Below are 26,440 nucleotides of genomic sequence, written 5' to 3' on the forward strand. Positions count from 1 at the left end.
TCAGCCTGTAAACTTAGTCTGTGTGGAGGATCAGGGGAGCTTACTCTCCAAGTGAGAGCAGACGCAGTGAGAGCGAGAGGTGGGGTTGAACAGGAGTGAGCCGGGCTTCAAAAGCTGTGTGCTGGCTCGCACAGCCGAGAGATTTTCTTGTTGATTGCACTCCGTGTTTTGCAACTCTCTTGCACAAGGGCTGCCCTTCAATTTGTCAGACAGCCGCCAACAAACACTGAACCGTGATACTAAACTACGTGAACTTCACACTGCTGAAAGACTTTTATCATGCATAAACATTAGTGTTCCAAACTGTGATCAGGGAGGATATTTTTTCTTGAAATGCAGACAGAACACAGGGCTTTCCTAGATTTCTTTAAGTTGTAATAAGAATGTGTAAAAGTGACCTTTGAAATAAATGCACAGAGAATTCGCTTATTCGATTATTGTTAATGTTTTAATACGGTGCTTAGCATTTTTATTAGACCAGCACCCAATGTCAGGTTTACCCCACAGCTGCCCTAAATTAACAGTATTATTATTATTGAGATGTTAAGTTACAGTTATTTACGTGTATTTCTGAACAGAAAAGATTTAGTTTTATTGGTTGAATGTTATGCTTGTCAAATTTCTGACTTTGCTGAGAAATGCAGTTAGCTGGCTCAGATTTATGCTCAGATTTGAGCATAAAACCATGAATTCGTTTTGTCATTTGCCTCATAAATAAAAATGTACGTTTTAGCTTCGTTTTTGACAGATTTCTAAAGTATTTGTGTCTTCGTGTTTTTGTGACATCTCATCTTAACAAGCTTCACAATCAGTAGACTTCTTACTCTGTTCTACTACCTGCTCACAGGTTAACCTTTAACAGCTAATCAGTTTGAGTTCAGCTCTCAGCGTGATGTAATTTCAGAGTGATTCTATTTTATTACCAGAGCATTTAATGACCTTTAGGCACGAGCAGCAAAAGGTCACCCTGATATGCTTAATGGATGAGAAACAACAGAAACAGATGTGAAAATGTGTATATGAAGCATCCAGCTTTAACCTGACTTCACGCTACTGCCATCATGTGGTTAAGATGGGTAATATCAGCAGGATGCATTCCTGATTTTAATGTTAGATGCTTTTTGGAAATTTACTGGGTAACTTGTGCTGTCATTTTCTGGGAATAAGAAGAAAAGGAGAAAGTTTTCAAGGCTTTTTCAAAACTAATCGGCTTGTTTATATGATACCCTTCAATGCCCGGGTGGCACGGTGCCTGTGATGTTGTCATTGTTGCAATAAAGTGTTTGAGTTCATTTAATAAAAGTTAAGTAGTACAACCAAGTGTTTTAGAGTACCACGGCTGACAAACCTAATAGTATTTTTCTTATTCATATGTGTAGAGGGATTTTTGAGGGCTGCAGGTGTGAAAAGCTGCCCTTTAAGACAGTCACAGCATCGCTTGGAGTTTAGAAGTGACTGACGTAGATCTTCATGCTATTTTAATGGCTTCTTTTTTGCCCGTTTTTCACAGAGAGACAAACAAACTGCTCCAATTACATTACCTCTTCCTCAGCTTTCACCTGAGCAGATTAATAATAATAATAATAATAATAATAATAATAATAATAATAATAATAATAATGTGGGCATTCCCTCTTAATTATGTGCTGAGATTATACATGGCCTAAAGTGAGAGTGTACTAATTTGCAGAAAGAAGCAAAGCTCAGTGGAAGCCACTTGACATTAAAGTGTGCAAGAGGAGCCCTTTAATGAGCCGTTTTCTGTTGGTGGCATTTGGTGCTGGCAGATTCAATGACAGGCAGTGTTGATGAATGCAGTCAGATTCTTTCAGTTCCCCTTTTCCATCAAGCTGAAGTGAAATGGGATTAGCTCGTGCAGCATGCATAGAATAAATGAGACTAATTGCAGTTCAGGACATCAAGTGACAGATTCATTATTGTCTTGTTGTGTGCCGAGTCAGTGCTCACGTTTTCATAGTGCCACTGACTTCAGGGCAGCCTCGCATCACCACATGAGCAGCATTCTGCAGTTTTCTATATGTCATTTATTATTTGCTTCATCGTTTGGTCATTAACATGTAATACAAATAAGGACAACTGCTGTCTGTGTTGTCCCTTATGCTAAGTTTACCCTGACACAAACAGCTAACGCCTTCAAGATGAACCCAACAGTATTCAGCGATCTGCAGAGCTGTGACTTCTGGAAAGTGTGTGCATGATGTTGTTGTATCTAACCTAAGACTTTGAAGGTTGCAGTAATGTTGCAACATCCACTGATCGTTGTCTGTCATGTAGTGAAAGAACAGCCTTCTTGTTTGTTGTGTTGTGCAGCCTCAGTCACTTCAAGGTTCCTTATATTGTAAGGGGAAGAAAAACATGGAGACAAAAGCTATAACGTGCCGAATTTGTTCAGTGAGATCACAGATCGAGTGATCAGTAGAAACTTTCTCGTACAGATTTAGTGTAAAACCAAAAAAGTGGTTGGATATTAGAAAGATTTTAGGCACTTCATTCTTGGTTTCATTTTGTAGACCCAGAGGGAAAGCCCAGTTTTTATATGCAGACTGTGTAACTGCAGTGATCAGTGTAATGATTTAGCTTTCATTTTTACAGCACCTCCTTTTTTATTTAAGTATTTCAGAGCTTCTTATTTTTTCTTGAGACATTAAATAAATAATAATAAAATATAGGTAATGCATGTCATATTTATTACCATATTTAACAATAAAACATAATATTAGCAGGTCTGCCTTGATTCTGTACCTTCACTAAACCTTCTGGCGTTGTGATTTACAGCTTTTCCACCGGTTAGACTTTGCTTGAACTTGCTGGTCTCAAACTAACATACTGTAATATGAAGATGATACTCTGCCACCATCTAGTGGCAATCATACATTCAGACAAAGCAGAGTCATAAATCCAGTAGGAACAAGCTCAGATGCTGAAGCACTGTTCTAATTAGATGCTGTGTACACTTTCACAGAGAACTATGAACTTCCCCTCAGCTGCAATAGCTCTGTTTTTTGTTTGTGCTTCCTTCCTTCTTTTGTTTTTCTTAATTTCATTTGTCTCGGTCAAGCTGCCCATCTGAGGCTCCGTGTTCCAGACAGCACGGGGTCAACATGTTAGAGCGGGGCCCCCCTTCCACCCCACCGTATGCCCCTCAGGGTGACAGTGACACAAGTGTCTCATTGTCATAACAGCGTCTGTCAGGGTCTGTCTCTCGGGGGGGGGGGATACATGCCTTGGGGAACGTCAGAAGATTAGCCGTGACATTAACCCCCACCCAAACACCCATCACACACACACACACACACACATATGCACGCACACATGCATCAATGCAGATGGCTGCACACTCCTACCCATAATCCTCAGTCACAAGTCACTTCCCGTTTCACGATGAGACAAAGCAACAGATCATGTGTTTGTTTTTTTCTGCTTTTGGCTGACTTTGTTGGAGAAGTTTCGCACACTTTAATCTTTTCTCTCTGTAGCTGGAAAGCAAAGGAGCAACCGTGGCATTAAAGTGAGTATTTGGAGGTCAGCAGTAAAGTGATTGTGGTCGAAAGCATGAAGGGAATGCTGTAGTATGTGCCTGTAGTAGGAGGGAGGGGGGATGTGTGCAGTATGCATGTGTTCTAATAGCAAACATCCAGTTATTGTGCTTGGTTTTCATTGTTTATGCATCTCTCAGCATGCAGAGCCAATTCTTGATCAATATGTGATCAGCCATAGAAGGCTCAGGTTGTATTTTCCTGCCAAAACAAGACTATAAACAACCTAACAGACCCCAAAGTCTCACCCATAGTTAGAAACTCTTAAGACGTAACCAATAACTGAAGCTGATCCATAAGCTACTTTGTAAAAGGGAAGGATGGGATTCTGAATTTGTTGCATGTCACAGTCTTCATTAAATATGCAGCACTGGCTCTTATAATAGTGGCTCGAACTCTTGGCCAGCACAGCAGAAATATGAGCAGAGATGCAGAGAGAGGCACAAATGTGGCCGATGATTACAAAAGGTAACAAACGTAGAATTATCACAATAAGAAGTGCTTTTTTTGATAAATTCATAAGAGTTTGTGAATAAATTGTAAAGATGACCAGAGAGATGTTGCCCAGCAGTAAAATGACATAAACCAGCAGTGATTTAACCGCATTTGTCTCTCTGTTGATGTGATTGTTTAATTCAAGTAGACCTCCTAATGTCTGATGAGATCTTTATAGTCCTCATAGTTTATGAGTATTGAAAAGTTTGGAAGACAAGCTCAAGGTCAGGTATCTGGGATGTTTTTGTAATGTTACTCCGAGTGTGTCACCTGGGAAAAGATGCGAGGAAAGGGTTTACTCTGCACATGCTTCTTTCTCCATCACACCACCTCCTGCTCTTCTTTCCTCGCCTTCGTTTGCATCACTTATCTCTCACTCTGTCTCGCCTCCCCTCTTTTCATTAGAAGCGTGGGACAAATTAGAGGAGTGATGGATGAGCTGCCCTCCTTCACGATGCCGGTTCATTCAGGCATGCACACTGATATATAAACAGATACAGAGGGCGGATGTGTGTCTATGTGTGTGCCCGTTTGTGTGATTATGTGTGTTTATAGTGACGTGCACATTCTCATTTGTCGTCAGAAAATCTGTCATTAAGGTGGCACTTTTTTTTTTCCTGTCATCCTGATTTCCATGACCACCAATTAGGTCTAGAAAGCCAGATGATGGGTTTAGGCTTCTCACATTTGTGGCTACATCTGCTTAATTACCATGTATTACTCACACTATAGAGGCAGCCGTGATTGCGCTCGCACAGACACACAAACCGCACTCATCCGGCTAATGGACCAGCCGGGTCTTTGCTAGCTGGGCTTATATTTCACTCAGGGAGAGGGAGGGAGGGAACGAAGCCAACAGGTCCATTATTGAGAGAGAGCATCATAGACAGACAGGGGGAGAGAGACCGGGATGAGGGGAGGAAAAAAGGAGGAGATGGGGATACGGCTGCAGGCGTACTGCGGCAGCAGCAGAGCGGCATGACGTGATAGGGGAGTAGAATGACGGACACACAAACACACACACACACATGCTTGCAGCTCAGAGGCCAGCCAGAAAAAGTAGAAAGGAGCTGAGGCAGGGATTGAGCCAGCCACGCTCTGCAGCATACAGATCCGACTCCAACTGGAGACTGAGGCAGGTGAGTGAAGGCTCGTGTTTACTTTAGCTAGTTAATATTTCAGATCCTTCTCTAATTCTAAGTACATTTTTGTCTTGTTTCCTGATGAATCTGTGTCTCTTGTTGAATATATTTCCTGTTGATTCTAAAAGCGCAGAGTTACTAAACTCTAATACGAGGACTATGTTCATGGTGCTGTGACAGTTAGAAAAATAAGAGAGAAAAGATGGGCCAGTGAAGACGAAAAGAAAGAGAGCAGCAGTATCTACAGGATGAAATGATTGGCAGTTGACCTGAGTCAGCAGCTTGGATGTATGACTCAGTAAAGCATGTGTGGTATACATATTGTAGCGTGTGGTACATTTGGTTGATATTGAGAAGAATGGAGGCAAACTGCTGCTCCCATGGTGATATTTATATTGCCAGTAGTCGGGTTATATTTTCTCCTGTTTACTTTGTGGGTGCGTGTGTTTGTACCCTGGCTTCTATAATAAGAGCATGTGCAGAGGACGTGTTAGACAAAGATCTTTTTTTATTTAAAGGAGTACAGCAGCTATCCTCAGTACATTAAATACTCACACAACCCATTTTATCACACCAGGTCCCAGCGAGGCTCATTTACTTTACTGTCCCAGTGCAATTTGGAGACTCGAGGTTCGGAGATGACTTTGTGCTGTGTTGTGGGATTTCTGATGGTGACACATTATGTGTCATTTTGGGTAACTTCATGCCAAATACATTTCCATTTTGGTCAAATGAGTCATGATAACATAAACACTCTTCAGTTCTTGTGTGTATGTGCGTGTGGTCCAGGTAGTACTCACAGTGTGTGAGCTTAACCCTGTTTACGCCGTCACATAATGATGGTGTGTTTCTTTTGTTTTATAATGGGGACGAAAGCTGTTCCCCAGAGTGTCAAACACGATACTTTACAACGAGAGCTTGCTGTTTAGAGTAAGCCTCCAGAAAATGAATCTAGGTTAGTGTAATGCCCTCTGAGGTCGCAGATACGTGACTGTGTTCTTTGAATCTATGTGCCAAATGACTTTTTTTTTCCTTTTGGCGAAAGGTTAGAATCAAAGAAAGTCACTTTGAAAATGAGTCACCTCGAAAGAGAGGCCCCTGATTGGCTGAATGTGTCATTCCTGTTTGTTCAAGCTTCCTGTCTTGGTGAGGAGCTGTGAACCAATGGGAGAGCAGTGGTGAGGATGCAACTGTGATCCAGGAAAAAACAGCCCATTGTTCCTGGGACGTCAGAGAAGTGTGACCTGCTTCTGGCCGGCTCCGTCTGCTTAGCCCAACGGCGCACTGACAGGTAAGACTTTCGTGCGACACAGCAGAGCCTTGAAATTGACTCGTATGTTCTTTTTGAGCTAAAAATATTGCCACGTTTATCTTATGATGACTTTCTTTTAAGAAAACTGCCTTCCCAGGAATTTGTTGTACCACTGGGTGTCACTAGCTTCTCTGCTCCACGGCAGGACTTTACTGCTGTTGTTCTGGCTGCTGTCATAGTGGAGGTGATTAATTCAATGTACTGTAGTTTCCAGCCTGTGTGACACACAGGCACTGCTGATGCCCTTCACAGACAGAGAGGCCTGTGTTACCAACTCATGTATTGATTTTGTGATGAGTCAGAGGGTGTTCATCACGAGGGTGAGTGTGCATGTCTGTGAGAGAGGATATACACGCTTTTCTCATAAGATATAGAGTAACTCAGGTCAGCCACAGGCCGCCATGGGAAAGCTGAGCGAAATCAGTGTAATGTTATTAAATTACACTGTTAACATGTAGCATAATGCTGGCTGCAACGCTATCCTTGTTCTTCTGTCCTTCAGGAGATAAACCTGATATGGCTGATGTTTCTGATAAGTGTAAAAGATGCTATTAATAAGCCTGCATAATTCACCTCGCAGCTATAATTAATGATAATACGGGACTGTAATGAATGAGACGCTGTGCTCCTGCAGTTGCAGACAGTACCCAGTAGATGTCAGCACCACCCTAGCAGAGTGAAGGAGAGACCGTAGTCGGTCCATGCAGTAACCCACACAATAACTACACTGATCTGTAGCAAAACCCCAGTTTCTCTGTAGGCTTCTGTGCTGTGTTTGCGTCAGTGTACAAACACGATGATGTCCTTCAAAACCTCAGGGAAAAGGGTTTTATTTATTTCAGCTGGTTTAAGTATGAAAGCTAAATCATGATGTCAGCCCCGAGGCCCGGGTCTGCAGAACTAAAGACACAGTGACTGATAGTGATGGCAGACTGATTTATGATTTAAATTCAAATCAAAAGTGATTGATTGTTCAACTATTTTGTCACACAATAAGATATGTAATTATGTTTTTAGCTATTAAAGTGCTGTTTGCAAATACTATGAAATATTAAACTAAGGTGAAGCTTTACAAATATGTACAATGAAGCTGATTCTGATGCTAATGAAGCGCTAACTGTCAAACTAATGAGCAGCAATATAAACATGGCTTCATGTTTTTGCGTTTGCACGTGCCTCAAACAGTAAAAATAAAAACGCTTCTTAGACCAAACTCATTCCTTTAGACACAGACATCACATGGAGTTAGACGTACAGTGAAAGGAGCCAACAGACGGTGTATTGTAAAGTTTTTTATGTGACAGGATGATACAGAACAAACTTTGAAGCCTGTAAGTCTGAACACATGACAAATACAATGTATCCAACACATGTAAGACGTTTGTACTGCAAACTATCCTATAATAACATAACTGAAAGAAATCAAACTAAACTAGATTATTTTCCCATAACTTACAGCTGTTGGTTTCAGTCACCTTATTTGTATTTCCTTCTTTTACACACACACACACACACACACACACACACACACACACACACACACACACACACACACACACACACACACACACACACACACACACACACACACACACACAGCCTGCTTTCCCTAGCCCCGCCCAATAAACCTAACCCTGAAAAATGAATGCCTAAACCTTACTCTAAACCTAACCATAACCTTATTGTAACCCTGACACTAAACCACATTTTGACTGTGGAAAAATGCCTTCAAACTTGTAGGGACCAGGATTTTGGTCCTCATAAGTATAGTAAACTTCCCCTTTTTAAGTCCCCACAAAGATATGAATACACACACACACACAAACACACACACATCACCATCAGCAGCTGAGCCCCTGTATGTTCTTATACAGCCTGCAGAAGTGTTGGTGTGACCCCGGCATATCCCCAAGGGAAAATCAAATTTTCATACAGATAGACATCGAGTCAGCCCACACCTGTGCTCCTGGAAATCCTAGCAGGACCTACAGCAGACAGAAAGAAATTCTGATGCTCATTTTCTGTCTGGACCTCCCAAGAGATGGAGTGTGTGAGGAAGACATACAGAAACAGACAATGAGGAGGGGGAGGAATTTGTAGGGAGTAATAGGGGAAAAGGAGGATGGATGATCACATCTGTCTCTGTTTACCTACTGCTGCATCACTGCAGCTGTACGCTGCTGCGCAGGCCTACATTAGCATCAATCAAAATGCTGCACAGCTCTTAGTTGCTTGTCTTAGTATGTCTGATTCTATAAGTAGGTGGAAGGAAGGCCTCCTGCAGAGAATCCGTCCTTTTTCTTCATCGGAGTTTCAAGCTCAAGCAGTCACTCTTTCTCCTGCTTTTCTCAGACTGCTGGAAATGTGTGTCTGAGTGATCCACATGACACTGTGTGCAATGCTGTGACTAGATGCACTGTCAAATAATCCAGCACTTTATCCTTGTGACTTTGACGGCTTAATTTGATACATCAGTGCTTCACTAAAGACAGCTTCCCACAGAGTCTTCTGGCAGCAAAAGTTTTGCTTTTTTAAGACGGGGCAAGTAGGGTTAAGCATTAAATCTCTAGTATATTTCTAAGTATGTCTGCGTTTGTGTGTGTGTGTAATTATAATACACACACTCAGACCATTTTTTAAGTGCAACCAGGAAGAGAATCTAGAGTGAATTTGAACATTTCAATATATGCACTCACTGGACATTTTATTAGGTAAACCGTGCTAGTATTGAGTTGCACCCCCTTTGGCCTTAAGAACAATCGTCAGTCTTCCTCTTATAGATTCAACAATGTGCTGGAAACATTCGTCAGATATTTTGGTCCTTGTTGACATGATAGCATCAGGAAGTGGCTGCACTGTGGTCCTAAAGCGTGGTCAGTTACAATACTCAGGTAGGCCGTGGTTTTAAAAGATGCTTAATTGGTATTAAGAGGCTCAAAGTATAACAAGAAAATATCCCCCACTCCATTACACCACCAGCAGCCTGAACAGTTCATACTAGGCAGAAGGATTCATGCTCTCATGCTGAGTATGCCAAATTCGGACTCTACCATCTGAATCTTAGAGACTTATCAGACTAGACATCATATATTTAATCTTCTATACTCCAATCTTGGAATGTATGTGCAAGTTGTTGCCTCACGTTCCTGTATGTAGCTGATGGGAGTGGCCACCAGTGTGGTCTTCTGCTGCGGTAGCCATCTGCTTCAGGGTTTCACTAGCATCTCACATTCAAAGATGCTCTTCTGCTTACCTTAGTTGTAACGAGTGGTTATTTCAGCTACTGTTGCCTTCCTACCAACTCAAAGCACTCTCTATGACCTCTGCTATTAACAAAGCTTTTTTTCCTGCTGCTCACTGTATATTTTTCTTTTTTTGGACAATTCTCTTGTAAACCGTAGTCCTAGTTGAGCAGCAGTTTTGAAATGCTCAGACCAGCCCGGCTGGCACCGAGAGTCACGCCACATTCACTTACAGCCGCTTAAATCACCTATCTAACTTCAGCAGGCCGTCTTGAGAATGTCTACATATTAGAGGAATTGAGCTCCTGCCATGTTGTTGGCCGACACTTACGTTAAAAAGCAGCTGTACGTGCACTTGACGTTTTTTCCGCCTTTTTTGCCCTCCCTCCCTGCCTTTCTCTCAAACTCACTGCCTCCCTTTCCCCTCCCAGCAGAGCAGCACGAAGCAGCAAAATTATATGAAACGTTTCACTTGATCAGAATTAGCATAGGCGGGCTCACAAAGCTCAAGCAGGATTTCGTAGTTCTTGGAGGGTTTCTGTCATTCTGACACAGAAGAGAGTAAGAAAACCAAGGACAGTCAAAGCAAATAAGGTGAGCAACATCCTGTGCCTCCTCTGAAACTGTTATATGTATGCATTGTGCCGGGGTAAGTGTGATGTTGTATTGGAGTTCATTTTCAGTATTTGTTTTTCAAGAACATAAGGATCTACAAGCGTATAAAAAGCTGGCACGTGTGTGTGTGTGTGCATGTGTAAAAAGCTGGTTTTGTGTTTTTAACTCCTAGCAGGCAAATCTGATTTCTTAGAAACTCCATGCTCCGCTGAAAATAAGTTCACCTCGTGGTTTACCATGACTCATTTTGTCATATGTACTTGGCTCACATTGCACAGCTCTGTGAAAGGAAAAGCAAATTCTCAGCCTGATTAGATTAGTAGAACTTTAACACTGACTCTTAATGTATAACCAAACCCTTTGGGAAGGCTTTTAATGATCTCATGCTATTGTGAACATGCACTCACCTAACTTTTTAACCTTTTGTTGTCTTTATGTCTTTTGATTTAGGTCACAATGAGTGGGGGGGTCAACGTGAAGTCAGTTCCCCGTGGGCCTCCCTCATCAGGAATACCCCTCCCTCGCAGTCTTCTGCCTTCCTCTCCTAAAACAGAACCACGCCGCCGGGCGAGTGACCTGCCCAAGCCCTCGAAACAGACCCCTAAGCACACGCCAGCGAACACACCTGCACACTCCCCGTCACTTTGTCCAAGAAACTCCAGTATCCCTGGGCCTTCCTCCACAGATGCCCTGAGAGATGCCTGCCTTAAAAGTCAGCTCTTCCAGCGAACCGGAGCTCTTCCAATTCCCCAGGTGTCAAGATCTGCCTACAGCAGCCCGCTGACCCAGCGCCGAGTACATCCGCCACACTCCAAAGACACGCTAGACCTGGGAAAATCGCAAATCCTCTCCCAATTACCCCAGGATGGCAATCGCAACAGAAGCACCTTTGCAAATAAGAATCAAGCGTATGGAGCCGGCAACCTACGTCCACCGCTCAGTTTTAGCAGAGGAGACAATTCAAACATTGTAACCCAAGCAACGGCTGATGCGATACCAGGAAGGAAGGAAGAGCCTCCAAAAAACCATCCAGCCAAATCTGTCATACTCAGCAACTGTAACATTCGGCCCACTCTTCTTTACTCAAACCAGCACACCATCAGAGATCATAGTGACTCTGGCAGCCAATCAGATGAGGAAATGGGAACTCCTGAGGATAGCAGTCCAGCTTCCTCTCCTCTTCCCTTACCGCTGCCAGCTATCACATTTACCATGCCAGTAACATCCAAGCAGGTTGTTGATACACAGGATCGGGAGGCAACATCTGAAGAGACACACATACCCAGAGTCAACATGGCTGCTGTGGCTCCCTTCAGTCACAGGTAAGGGGTCTTTCATCACACAAGCACAACTGAAGCAAGAGTTATAAAGCCTTCCATTATGAGTCCTTTACCACTGACCCCCCCTGTAATTATCATGTGATCATTTTCTTTACACATAGAAGTCATCCTCAGGACACTAAAGACCTGCCACAGAGGCCTCAGTATCTTTTCCTGCAACACACACACTTGGAGATTTTCTGGAGCAGAGCTGATTGTTAAAGTGTCTTCTTGTAGCCCCTGGGCTGACACCGTATACTCCCATGCACACAGTTTTTTATGTTACTAGAAGCACAGTGTACAAAATCTACATTTAATAAAACATTTGAAGTTTCTTTTTTCTTTATTAATGACAGGATTATACACAGTTCTTTGCACATAACTGTTTCAGCATTTTTCTGTTTATATGATTTGCTTTTGTGGAAATAATTGAGATGGTCATCGCCTCTCTTCTTCTACTGTCATACACAGCAGGTTATGCATTTGATTGTAAAGGATATGATTTGCATGTTCAGTAACAGATGTGTGATGGCTGTGTTTGTGATGTGTTGACAGGCTGCAGGCACAAGTGAGTGAATTTTCTGTGGACGAACTGAGTGACTGCTCATCTGGATCCATAGAAGTCTGCTGTGATGACCTGACACCAGGTTAGACTCACACAGCAGTAACACACATCTCCTCTCCTTTCTCCCTTCCCTTAGCTAAACAAAATTTGGTCCAGTTTTTTCTGCCTCGTTAATATTAAGGCACCAAGATGCCAAGAGCACTTCTGGCAGGTACGAGTGATGTGTGCTTTCTGGCAGCCAGACGTTTACTGCGACAGAGTCATAAGTGGCGTCAGACACAACAAGCCAGTGGCTGACCTTTGGCTCTCATTGTAGAACCTGAATAGACTCAGTGAAAGGGACAACCAGTCTTTGTCCAAATGTATGTCTGTCACGCTGCAATTCATCAGTCGTCAGGAGCCATGTCTGAAGTTAGGTGGTGTAGTTTTCTGTGTGCCTGGGGTTCTGCTGAGTACCGTAGTCCCTGGATGAAGAGATGTGCTCAGGATGTTAGGATGAAGGATGTTGACACTGGTGATGTGGGTCAGTAATGGGATGAAATGGGGCACTTCTTAACTTGCTGCCAGGCAGCATTATATGCACATTGATTTCATATTCATCCAAGAGCTGTTGTAGAGTTCGAACCCATTCTTCCCTCTCACAGTTCCTCTTTTCAGATTTCGTTGACCTAAAAAGCCACAGTCCCAGCATGACCCCATCCCTGTCCTGATCCTGTGGCTTTTGAGTAATGGTTTGCTCTGTACGCACGGCTATAGTTACGCATTGTAGTGGTCAGTCTGAGCCCAAGAATGTCAACGTGCTTCTGAGAAATGACTTTTTCAGTGGCTTAGTGAATCATTCCTTTTGATGTGGTGTCAGTTAAACGGAAAGAAGATCAACTGCTTTTTAGTTATTATATGTATGTTAAAATATGCACAGTGTAGTCCGAAATAGTTATACTGGGTTTACATATGCATCACACTGTGCCATATATTAGGTGAATTACAGCTGTTTCTATATGTAATGTCTACGTTCAGGGACAATATAGCACAGTGTCAATTAATTAATAACTTAAACCTGTAAAGGTACAGTCAGTCATTAATTAGTGGAAAAAGAAAGAATATTGAATTCATAAATCTGAGCCTTTCTTATACACTTAGAGTTAATCCATAAAAAATGGACAGGAGTGGGTACTGGTTTGTGCAAACCGCCATGCTGACCCGCCATCTTGAACACAGTGGCTGACATGGAGATCGCTGTTCTCCTTACTCATGTTTTATTTATGCAGCTTGAGACTGGCCACATAGATAGTAGAGCAAAGGCAGAGGAGAAGATTATTTGTAGGCGTTTGCGTGCTGTGGAGGCAAAATCTAATCAGTGTCTACACCTTCAGGCTCAAGATATGAAGGAAATGAAAATGCAAAGCAAAGATGCGACTGGTATCTCTCAACCTCTTCCTCCTTACCCCAAGCCTCATTAACTGAACTGAAGTTAGAGCTCTAATGCACAAAAGTGCACAAACATGCTTATTTATTCCCAATATTTTTGCCTTGTCTGGACAGCTGACTAAATATTGGCTAAACAACAATAACAGCTGGCTGTAAGCTAACAATATGTCAATTAGTCTTAAGTGTCCTAAAAATCACAGTTTCCCTGTGAAAGCAGTTTTGATTACATTCTGAGTGTCACAGTGATCCACCAAGAATATTTCACTAAGAGTGGCTAACAGCAGCTAACAGAGGCTAACAGTAGCTATCAGAGGCTAATAGCAACACTTAACAACAGAAAAGTCAACAAGTCACCTCAGTATTGCTGCCATCGAACAGAAGCGAGCTTCACTGGCTCATCAACTTGGATTGGAGTCCTTTCACAAATATTTACGGCGTCCTCTAGACTCACCCAGAGTAAATACACATGGATACCTGGCAAGCAACAGACAGACAGCCTACATTAGCTAAATGCTGGATGCCTTCATTTCTTGCAGCGCATGCATCTCTACAGATAGCTGTAAAGTACAACTTGGCTGCTTGGCACAGAACTACAAGCTCAAGGCAGTAGTTTGAGTTTGAACATACATTGTGTCACAAGAATAGAGTTATTTGCAAATGAAACCTTTATAAAACCTTTAACCATCTGGTTGTGGAAAAGGGGGATGGGAACTGGTGGTGGACCAGCCCTAGTCTTTAAGGGCCTCTTGCTGTCTTGGGGCTAGTTTTGGCCTTTTAATTGGTGCCTAGCAGGCGTTAGAAACAGAACCAAAGCATCTTTGACTCCTCTGAAGCTGCATTTACATGGATGGTGGGCTGGCACTGTAATAACTGTAATTTAGCAAGTGGAGGAAGGGAGGGAAACGGGGTGGAAAGCAAAGTTTGTAGGGAAGGAAGGAGGGAGAGGAGTGAGAGATGAAAGGAGAAGACCAATGAGGTCAGTGGGTTGATGAATTTCATTTTGTGTAAGGAGGACAGAGAATAAACAATAAGTGTGTGCACTGAGATGAAAAGACAGATTATTAAATGTTGGTTAAATTTTTACAAACTCCTGGTGGTGAGCAAACACGATAAAGCCCAGTTATTTGATGTGGGACTGGCTGCTCTTTGTGGCGAGAGTCGATCTCCTTAAATGTAATATTCTCTATATGCGTTAGATTGAATCAGGGAAACGCGATCCGCTCTTACATCTTTTAACTGATACCCTAATGAAGATCTGAACGTTTAATGTGATTGTAGGACCATGTGCTCTTTCAATTAGACCCCAGAACTCCTGACCCTATTACTCTCTAGAGAGGTGTATCTGAGAATGGGCTTTTATCCGAGGCTGTGTGTGTATGTGTGCTGATGTATGCACAAGTGACAGTGCACAGATGGCTTTTGAAAGATAAATGTGACGTGGGTTGTGTATCATTTTTCATCCCTGCAATATTTTGTCCTAAAATTCCCAATGGACAAAATGTCGCAGTCTCAAGTACACACACACACACACACACACACACACACACACCTACAAACACCATTCATATAGTGAAGGATATAAAACATCACACATCATCCCACACAGACCACAGACACCAGTACATGTAGGAAACAAAAAAGAAATCGAGGTATGACTGGCTAATTTTAAAATACATGGCTATAATTTAAGAATCAACATATCAACATATAAGCTTGCATAAACAAATATGGTATATTAGGGCTGTTCGATATAACGATATATATCGGATGACGATATAAAAACGTCTATCGTTTCATTTTACGCTATCGTTTGTTTCGTGGTGTCGCAAAATAAACTGTTTACGGCAATATGTTTTCATGGTTTTGATGGTCACTGTAGTGGCTATATTCATTTCTTAAAGTTCTCTCTTTCTCTTATATTTAATATCACCACACTACGGACGGACAAGCGCCTGTTTTTATGGGTTGTCGTTAGCAACAACGACGGTAACACCATCGCGTGTCCGCTTCTTTACGTTCCACATAAACCTTTCACAATAAAGCTCAAGATCCTGTTGAGACTTTTCAAAATAAACTGAATCACGTGAAAGAGCAGATTATTTACGGATGAGAAGCAAAAAAATAAACCTTAGACTCAAACGTTAGAACAGGCTTTTCCCCGCAGCAGTAATAAATACTCACAAAGAAAACGGCGGCCGTTACAACTTATGTTAGGGCTGCTCGATTATGGCAAAAATGATAATCACAATTATTTTCACTGAAATTGAGATCTCGATTATTTGACGATATTTATTTAACCCTTTAAGACCTACCATAGAACCAAGTCCGCCAGAGCTTATATTATATGTTTACATGCTGTAGTGCCATTTGTGGGAGCATTTCAAGTTGCTATACATCAATACAACTGTTATAGCCCATATTTTAAAAATATGTATGCATTAAGTCCATAGTAATTACATTAATTGCAAAAAAGTGCAATAAACTACAAAAAAATTGAAAATCATTTTTGTTTTTTTTACATATATTTCTACTTGGAGAAATTTAAGAGGCTTATCCCTCAAAACTTTAAATACAAAAAAGTTGCAAAAAATAGTTTACAACAACAGGAAATTTATTTTGAGTGTCTTCATAGTTTTATTTTGGAGATACAGCAATTTTTATATACTGCAGGGAAAAACAAAAAACAATCCTATGATGCAAATTTGCAAAGAAAACAGCATCAAAATAAACTATTTCCAGCAGTGCAACTCGAGTTTTAAGCATCCCAGCAACTATTCAGAAAAGTCAAACATGACTTATAAAAACACCAGTATAGGCTTTTAAGGCCTACAAGTAAAAAACTACATTTTCCGCGAAATGACGTCACTTCCGGTTTCGGGCAGGAAATGGCGGACATGCATAGTTAGGGTGACGTCTGTGTCAATGTGGGAAGTGTTACGAACAGCTGATCGGATCGCCAAAGCGTGTTTCTGGAGTATTATGTTTTTGTTGCTGCAAGCGCCTTTTATGCAATTTTTGCAAAGCTTTATGGGGAAGGAAACCGTGACCGAGGACAAGCTGATGACATAAGATGTAAGTACAACTCCTCTGGCTTCATATGCAAAACAAATTATTGCGCTAGCTTACACGGTTCAGGTTCTACAGGGATTTAAAAATAGTCACACAAAACGGAGCGTGCTGCTCTGACCGGCTTTAAAGGGTTAACAATGTGTTGAATAATGACTTTAAAAAATAATATAAAACAGTGTGCAAATACTGATAACAGTGCAAATGTTTGCAATATAAGAAATCAATGAAAAATGTAAACATCTATGTTTAGTGAACTTTGCAGTGTTGCTCTGTGGTGCAGCTACGACACCATAGCAAAGTTTACACACTGTGTCTACTTGATCCACGTCTGACTGAACCCATAATGTTTCCACACCACTGAAGTTTTTTTTACCTCTTTTTAACCAACGGCAGTCACTCTCCTCTCCAAATAACTTCTGCTGAGCTTTCCGAGCTTCCCTCGGGTCCTCTTAATTGTTGTGACGCGTGTTCGAAATGCAGAGAGGTGCGCTCGATTTGCCACACGGAGCAGGGCGAGAGTAAAGCATGAGGGAGGGGCTAATAATCGGCTCAGTCATTTTTAATGATCGTTGAAAGCCCAGATCGTAATCGTGATTAAAATTTGATTAATTGAGCAGCCCTAACTTATGTCTAAAAATGTATCGTTTCATGCATCGGTTAAAACACTCGACTCCAGCTACAGGACGCCCAGCTGGAAACACTTCACGCAAGTCGAGCTGCCCGAGATTCACAGAATTTACAGAAAATGTTGCATTTTTGTGATTTATATCGTTATCGGACGATAGATGTCTTATATCGGGATATGAGATTCTGGTCATATCGCACAGCCCTATGGTATATCTTTATTTACCCTCCTGCAGGTCAGCGTTTTTCTTTTTTACCTCAGTTTGGGATTATCTCATTTAGCAAAGTAGATGTTAAAAACCCCTCAGTGCCTTTCATTTTAAGCTAGAAACAGGGAAATCTTTAGTAATGAAGGTTTGAAATCAACTTACTGTTTATAGATGTCATGCTTGCCATGCCTTTAATGCCCCTGGACAGTCAAGCGAATAGCATTTTGGTAAACCTGACTGCATCTACTAGACAGTGCGTAATCCTCTTTGGCCAATCTAATCGGGGAGACATATGCCGAGTTGGCGTTGGATAGTGATGAGTGGTTTAGTAGCTTTAGGAAGATGATCAGACATAAGAATGGACTAGATTATCTCCGTGCTCATCGCCTGCAGTGAGGCAGCAATCACTATTTATGGTTTAATGTCATGCCTTACTTTATATTTGACCCAAACCTTGAACTTTCAAGATGTCTGTTGTTCACTGTTGGGGTATAATGATAAAAGCCTCCAGTTTCAACATATCTCTTGGAGTAGTTGTTGTGCAATAGGCAGTTGGTTTATCCCTCTCAGGCTCAAATTAAACTTTTTGTTGCTAATGCACAACCAAGTCCTGCAGTGGTACTTCTGAATAAAAAAATCTCATAAAATATGTATGTGGGGTGATCAGGTTGTTAGTTTTTAACTGTTGCAAATCGGCAACGCCTGCCTGGAGAGGGTTAAGACGCTACGCTGAAGACTAAATGCCACTTCTCCTTGTTTTGACTTCGCACTACGCACCACTACCATACAGTTCCCATTGTTCTAAGAGGTCTTAAAGTGTTAAATTGCTTTAGCATAGCATTAGCCTCCTAAGACCCGAACTCTTCCTCGGCAGCATTTTTAATTTCTCTTTGATATTTGGGCACATTGGGGCCCGATGAATGTAAAAACAAAGAATTACCAGATTTTTTTTAACCTTATTTTTGTTTTTTTTAAAAAAATAAGAGCCACATATGAGGATATTCATTTAAAATTTTGATAGAACAGTAGCAGTATAATGTCCTTGTAAGTGGATATCAGGCCCTTGTAGAACAAAATTTAGTATTTTGGTCTGAATAACCCAAAATGTGATGTCCACATATGTGGACGCAGGTCCCAGGAGGTTAATATAATTAGGGAAAGCTCCATGTATGGTTTTGTAAGTAAGTCATAAAAATCTTAAAATGAATTTAGTGACTTAGGGCAACAAATGTAGAGACATAAGAACTACAGTAATATGGTCCTTTTGGTGTGAACTGTCTTTTAAGGATGCCATCTATTACAATATTCCGTTTTACCAGAGATAAACCATTTTGTCAAAGAGGACTTAAGTCGTGCACGGTGGCACGGTGGTGAGCACTGTTGCCGCACAGCAAGAAGGTCCTGAGTTCAATTCCACCATCAGGCCGGGGTCTTTCTGTGTGGAGTTTGCATGTTCTCCCCGTGTTTGCGTGGGTTCTCTCCGGGTACTCCGGCTTCCTCCCACCGTCCAAAGACATGCAGCTTGTGGGGATAGGTTAATTGGATAATCCAAATTGCCACTAGATGTGAATGTGCGAGTGAATGTGAGTGTGAATGGTTGTCTGTCCCTATGTGTTAGCCCTGCAACAGACTGGCGACCTGTCCAGGATGTACCCCGCCTCTCGCCCTATGACAGCTGGGATAGGCTCCAGCGCCCCCCGCGACCCTGAAAAGGATAAGCGGAAGCGAATGGATGGATGGACTTAAGTCTGGTTGTGATTTTAAGATGATAAAATAATAAAATGTTTTTTTTCTTGCTATTACATGACTGGTAAACTTGTAATAGTCAGTTAATACATGATGCAATGCTACATCTTCAAAAAATCAAAATGAACATCATCTGTCTTACATGAACAGGATATGAAAATCATTTCCTTTAAAAATAGGAATCGAGCACCTGGCGTAGGGCCTTCAATAGACCCGTCTACTGTTCACTAAAACCTCACCAGAAATGGTCTCAGTGAAATGTGCCCAAGAGTTTGACTCAGAATCAGTAGCAACGGGTTATATGGAGTTAGGGTTTTTAAGGGAAGCATGTAGAGGTCAGCAGATAAGAAGCCAAGGACTGATCCCTGAGAGCCACTGCAGGTCAAAGGCATGTGTTTTGAGTTACCGTTGCCAATAGCAACAAAATAACTGGTCGCATTCAGTCAAGTGATATTTCCAATATTTTTAAAATCCAGAAAAACAACCCAGTCTTCAGTTTATGTCAGAGTAGCCACCTCCTGTTGTCTGCTCCCTCCCAGGGTCATTTCCTCACAATGAAGAGGGAACACAATAATGCACAGCTGCATTACAGAGCTGGAGATGAAGGAGGAGAGAATGGAGGGAGAAGAGTGAATTGAGGAACGGGTGAATGAGTGCATACGCAAGATGCTTCTTGACCTGTGGGGTGACTCCTAGCCCAGGGAGTCAAGTTAAGTCACTCATGCGTGTAACCTGTCTATGTTGGAGCACACGCCCACGGACACAGGAATGAAGTCACAAGTACATCTAATTAATAACCCGCGGGGAATCAAAAAACACGCACATACCAGCATATAAACACACACTGTAGCTTTAGGAGGTTTCAAATTAATGTTATTTATTTATTTTTGGCAAATACTACTGTTCGTCTACATTTATATGCATGATGATCCACTATTGCTTGCACACCACGCTGTAGCTAGGCAACCACACTCAGGAGCAGATCATTATGGGATACTCCTGGGAAATGTGCTGATAATGTCAACATTGGGGCATGTATGAGGGAGCGTCTACAAAGAGTTATACCTTTTAAAACACACAAATTCTCCCTTTTCACATCCTGCAAATATTCCCTGCATTTTAGTTGGTTTAGCGGGAGATTTGACCAACGTCTGGCATTCGCTCTGGTGGTGTTTTCGCTGGATTAGCTGACTGATGCACTCACATTATTGTCACTGATAGCTGAATTTCCCAAATGCTCAGGCCAGTGACTCATGCTGTGCATCATCAGCGCTCGATAAGACCACTAAAGAGGTGTCATTGTGAACAACTCGCTCCCTCATTCACGCAATTCCGCTAGGAAGCCACACACTGTATGTATCAGTCAGATTGCCGTTTCAGTGTTTTGTGTGTAAACAGGACATTAATAGCCATGTCATTGTGTTTGCGCTGTACCAGCATGTGTGTGAGTATGAGCTGTCCCTCGTGGAGAAGTGTGTCATGGTCTGGTATTCTTCTGTGTGTCCTGTGGACCCCACGCGTTGGTGTGTTAGCGGACAAAAGCAAATGTAGCAGGAGTGGCGAGGCAGCGAAGCAGGATATCCCCTCTCTGTCTTACAGACTTCCTTTGCTTCTCTGGCAAACACACAGAGATCCTTCCTCACCCGTCCTCTTCCTCCTCTTCTCACTTTCTTCATTGACTTGCTTTCTGGGCTATAACTTGACTGTTTTTTTTTTACTTTTCCCCCACTAATATCATCTGCTAGGCTTCTTTGATGCTCTCGGGTCTCCCCTTGTTTTGACTTGCTCCGTTTTTCTGCATCTTCTATTCTCAATCACACTTCGTCATTTTCTTCTCACGTCCTCACTCCGTTGTTGCATGCCTCATCTTCATAGCAACTTTTATTTTTACTCGTGAAAACAAACTCAAAACAAGAGGAACCTAGAGGGAGTGCGTGAGAAGTGAGAACACATGCCATCTGCTTAGCCTGAATGGGAACTGTTCCTCTACAAGTTTAGGGGTCCGCGTTACATGCAGTTGCACCTAGATCTGCAGATCTTTCCTCTTCGCAGTATTTTTCCTTTAAAGGTGGAAATGTTGTGCAAGTTTGTAAACATGAATATAATGTGGTACACAGTGTCTGTGAGTAAGCGTGTCCTACTGGCTGCTTCACATGACTCCTCCATCAGAGTAGTGGCGGATCTGTTTAGAGATGCTAGGCCAAGTATATTCATGCAAAGCACTGAGCCAGTTTCCTTCTGTCTGTGTCTGTCTGCCTCTCTTTCTGCTTCTGTTTCACCCTGCTTTCAAACCATCCTTTCACTCTTCACACGTTATTCGTACTTGTCTCTCTTGCCTTTGCTTAACTTTGCTTAAAAGTCTCTTTATATTGGAATTAAACTGTTTGCCTGATGTCATAAGAAGTTTCCCAAGGGTTCAGACACTGTGGTCAGCCTCCGTCTGCCTGCCTCCACATACGCGACCACACACACACACACACACACACACACACACACACACACACACACACACTACGAGTCTGCTCCGTGCTGAATGTGTAGCCTACTGCTGAACACTGGCACTCATCACACTCTGAAACTGCCAGTGTCTTTGATGTCAGGCCAGATTGCTCAGGTCAGTTAGTCAGGGTGCACAGACTGTGTGTGTGTGTGTGTGTGTGTGTGTGTGTGTGTGTGTGTATAGAGGGAGAGAATATACAGCATGTTTACATCAGCCATATAAAGGTGATTAGACTGTGGAGCCAGAGAGACCAGCACTGGAACAAACAAGTGGCTGTGTGCTGCCAACACTTTACCTGCATGTATATGCTTTCAAGAGCAATGACGCGTATCTGCACCACACGCATCTGTACACCACAGACCCGCCTTGTATGTGGTCACTCACTAACCTTAATCCCTCATCAGGGAGGTATAAGAGCTGACGTACAGCACCTATTAGCCTTAAATTACACTCCTCATTCGCACTGCTGGCCTGCTACCTGCCCCCAGAGCCCCCATAACTGTCTCCAGGCACCTCTGGCTTCAGTGTGGCATAACCACCTCAACATTGGCCCTTTATTAAAGTTTGCTGCCTCTAATTGATGGCTATAGCTTTTTCACAATAAAACATCCATAGAGCGTCTGTATTTTTGTATGTACTCAGCTACTGTATTACACACACACACACACACACACACACACACACACACACACACACACACACACACACACACACACACACACACACACACACACACACATTCAAGGCCAAATAGTTTTTAGGCTAAGGGCGAGCACGCACACTAAGAGCCTGTCATCGTCACTTTTAGGTTCGGCTGGCGCCAGTTTGGTTACTGATAAAAAACGAGCCGTTATTTAAAGCGCCTCTCTAATACTGCGTTTGGAAAGTGTGCAAACAGGACGTTGCTTGTTTCCATTCGGGTTTAGTGTCAACTGATTTATGCAAATGTAACAGAAAACGGCCTGCTTGTTTGAATACTGCTCCCAGCAGTTTGAGGCCTGATAACGTCATAGCTGCAGGCACTACTGCCTGCATATTACAGAAAATCGACATACAGTAATGGTAATACGCCCAGACCCTAAACACTCCACTCTGAGAACCAGTTTTCAGACAGGATGCATTGCAACGCAAAAATAAATGATGGCGCAAACAGCTATATTGATTGTTAATGGGTTATGATGGACTTGAAGTTCGTTTTATAACCTGCTGTCATTATTACCTGTAATGGGGAATTAAAACAAATACATCACTGTGCTGTATTATCAGATCTCAAGCAAGTCCTGTGTGTTACGAGAAATCAGGAGAATAGATTCTGCAGGTGTTTGAAGTGAACAGTGACAGGCATGACGATGATAACTGCTAAACAATAAAATGATAAGGTGGATGAGGAAGAAGAAGCTCTTCTTGGTCCTTCTTTGATTGAAATGCCATGTCTACCGCAATCAAGTGACATAGCTAAACGTGCAAGAGCGACCCAAGGCCCAGAACCGGAGCTTCGGCTTCTCTGGGCCTGTCTCATCGATGTGACACACTCATAGAGAAAAGCCCACGCACACACTCACACACGCACGGGAAGACGGACAAAAACAAAGACGTCAACATCCATTCACTTTAGCCACGCAGGCTCATGTGCGCTCGCTTTAAACACTGAGGTATCGTCGGATGGATTTCGAATGTGATGAATCTGTACCCTGAAAACTTAATTGCGTGTGCATCTGATTTAACTAGAAGGCAGGGAGGGGGTGATGCTGGAAACAAGGAAAGGAATAAAGGGAAATGAGGAAAGAGCGATGGAGTGGTGTGGTGATATGTGGCCGGTGGGGAGGGGGCGTTTAGCTATATGATGACCATTTGGGGTCTTTTAGCTACTAATTGAAGCGTGTTTAGTGGCCTGTGTTGTTGTGTATTAAGCACTGACAAATGCATATCCTCGTCTCCTTGGCTGATCCTGCAGTCATGGCTTTCCCCCCCCAGATAATTTAAATCAGCTTAATCACGGGTGGGCCTCTGGTGATCAGGGCACGTAAGGAAATCTAAATATGAATGGATGAATAGAGCAGTTAATGTGATTATGAATAATTGCTGAGGGGTTGGAACAGTGTGTGTGTTTCTTTGGGGTGGTGGGGCATGTTTTGATTCAAAATTATTTAATAACTTCAAAAGCATTGAAGTTATTAAATAACTGGGCCTAAATATAAATGGATGGGGACAGTAGAATTCAGCGTTCGCATTCAGAGCATCCCTCCCTCATGAAAAGAAATCTTTTATTACAAAACAGGAACAGCAAAAAGCTGAGTTTATGGGAAATGCTGGTAATTTGTCGTCAAGCCCTTGTGTTTGCACTCACTGGTGTGCAGCATAACGCAGCGTATGCGGCGTGTGCTTGAGAGAGAGAGGCAGTGAATCAGCGAGTGGGAGGAGAGAGAGAGACAAGAAGAAGGAAAGAAGGGTGGAAAGGGGAGGAAGAAGGAGAGGGAGGGTGAATGAGGCAGCAGGGGTAGAGTGAGCAAGGCAGAGAGTGAAGGCGAGTTAGAGGGAGGAGAGAAAAAAGGAGGTGGGGGACGTCGCTGCTGCGACCGTTTCTCTTGTCAGTCGGCTGCTGTGTGCCTGGCGAACAGGAGGGAGCGCAGAGCAAGGGAGAGAGGAGCAGAGGGGGACACGGAGAGAGACGCTGGTCAGTGCTGTGCTTTATTCTGGCAGCACTATTGTCATCTGTGCGGCTCCGGGAGCTGCAGACATGCTGTGAGGGAGTGGATTTAGGCGCTGGACGCAGATCTGCAGATCCATGGATTACCAGCAGTGAGTAAGGCTGTCACTCTGCTAACCCACTCATCATTTGCAATAGAGGGGTGAAGCCACAGTCTCTCACTACGGGGAGTCTGGCTGTCTTGACCCTGGAGTGAAGAGGGAGTGCAGACCAGACAGTCTTTGTCTTGTTTTTTGGCTTCCCCTTCCTTCCTCCATGTCTTTCAGTGTTTTTCGCTTGTGTCTGTGTCAGAGTGTATCATTGATGCTGTTGCTTGGGTCTCTGCAGGAGGGATGCTGGAGGCTAATGTGGCTAACATTAGCATGACGGCTAAGCCCAGAGAGCTGGACCTCAGGTCTGCTGCTGTCCCCTGCCAGGATACTTCATCCCAGGCCATGGCATCAAGGAAACCACCCGCCAAGCCCTCTGCTCTGCCCCAGGGGCCTGTGCGTCCCTCTGGGTCAGAGCTCAAGGTCTACCGGCCCACCTCCGGATCTATCCCCATTCCAATCCCCAGTCAGTCCGGGCTTCGCAAACAGCGTTCACTCAGCAACTTGTCTGTGCTCACCGATGCTGAGAAGAAGCTGCACCTGTACCAGTCTACCAGGTGGAATGATGACACGAGCCGTCCTGGCACTGTGACCAACAAAGCGGGGCAGAGTAAGGCAGGTCAAGCTGGTGGTGGGAGACCACCACTGTCCCGGACACTTTCAAAGTCAGAACAGTCTCTCTTTCAGGGGAAGCCAAAGTCTTTCTGCTCCCCTTCTGTGACTTCTAATATAGGCAAGCCAAGTCGAATCCCTGCACCTGGCAAACCACGGGGACCTTATGCTGAGGTCAAGCCAATTAGCAAGGCCTCTGAGACAGCCCAGAATGCAGATACAGACCCAGCTGATCACCCAACCAAAGCAAACTCCAATGGAGCTGGGACTACTGGAACTAATGGCAAGAAACTAGGGGAGAAATCCAAACCTGCGGCTCTGTCAGCGGAGGAAAAGAAAGAGAGGAAGGGGATGGAGGGTGAGGACGATAAGAGCTTTTTAAAGGTGGATCCAGAGTTAGTGGTTACAGTCTTGGGAGACCTGGAACAACTGCTGTTCAGCCAAATACTGGGTGAGTCTGTGATTTCTGTCCCAGTTTTTTGGTTACTTTGGGTTATTTGTTCTCACTTACAATTGGCTGCAAAGATGTGAGGTTAATTACTGTTTTAGTGGAAACTGAAACACAGAAACAAACGGTGAAGCATTGTGACTCTACACACTGAATATCTCTGCTCTTCTCTCCTTTCCACACCCAAACCTTTTCCTCCAGCTCTGGCTCTAGCACCAGCATCAACAGTGCATTTTAAATGAGTCCAGTCTCTATTGCAGCACACTACACTGTGTATGTGTATTTGAGTGTGTCTGTGCTGTTTTATTTTAGTGCTTTTCACTATAAAATAGTGACAGCCCTTGATCTGAAAGTGGTGAATTTCCCCCTGTTGACAACACTGTAAACAGTTACACAAGCTTGGTTCAAATGTGCCAAATCAATCTTGTGCCGTATGCATTTGTGTCTGTACGTGTGTGTATATGTGCATGTGTACAAGCAGTGTGTGCTCCTACAAAGAAGCTGGAGTAAGCATTCCCAGGGCTGACATTGTTGTGTTGTTGATAAATTAGTCAACATACGCTGCAGTGTTGCCTCCTCTCATTTGACCCACTGCCACAGTGTGCTAGATTTACATTAATGCACCATTATTCCCTGATCTCTGTGTATGTTTACATCTCTATTGCAGCAACCTCGATAGCATGGGAACGTATTCTAAAATTAGCAGCACATTTTAACACCAGCAAGCGTATGTATTGGCTACTGCATCACTGTATGTAAAC

General features: G+C 43.0%; 1 protein-coding gene across 1 annotated transcript in view; it reads left to right on the forward strand.

Annotated features, from left to right (window-relative positions):
* Positions 1-6,425: 6,425 nt before the first annotated feature.
* Positions 6,426-26,440, forward strand: part of nav1a (neuron navigator 1a) — an 82,762-nt gene continuing 62,747 nt past the window's right edge. The window contains exons 1-4 of the mRNA XM_085343809.1: positions 6,426-6,485; positions 10,814-11,685; positions 12,238-12,329; positions 24,858-25,682. Coding sequence (XP_085199935.1) covers positions 10,820-11,685; positions 12,238-12,329; positions 24,858-25,682 — 1,783 coding nt within the window. The 5' untranslated portion in view covers positions 6,426-6,485; positions 10,814-10,819. The remainder of the gene's footprint in view (positions 6,486-10,813; positions 11,686-12,237; positions 12,330-24,857; positions 25,683-26,440) is intronic.

This window comes from Diplotaxodon limnothrissa, linkage group LG20, assembly GCF_057381915.1.
Source record: "Diplotaxodon limnothrissa isolate DT_005_m linkage group LG20, D_limnothrissa_male_GT1.1, whole genome shotgun sequence".
NCBI classification, from domain to species: domain Eukaryota; kingdom Metazoa; phylum Chordata; class Actinopteri; order Cichliformes; family Cichlidae; genus Diplotaxodon; species Diplotaxodon limnothrissa.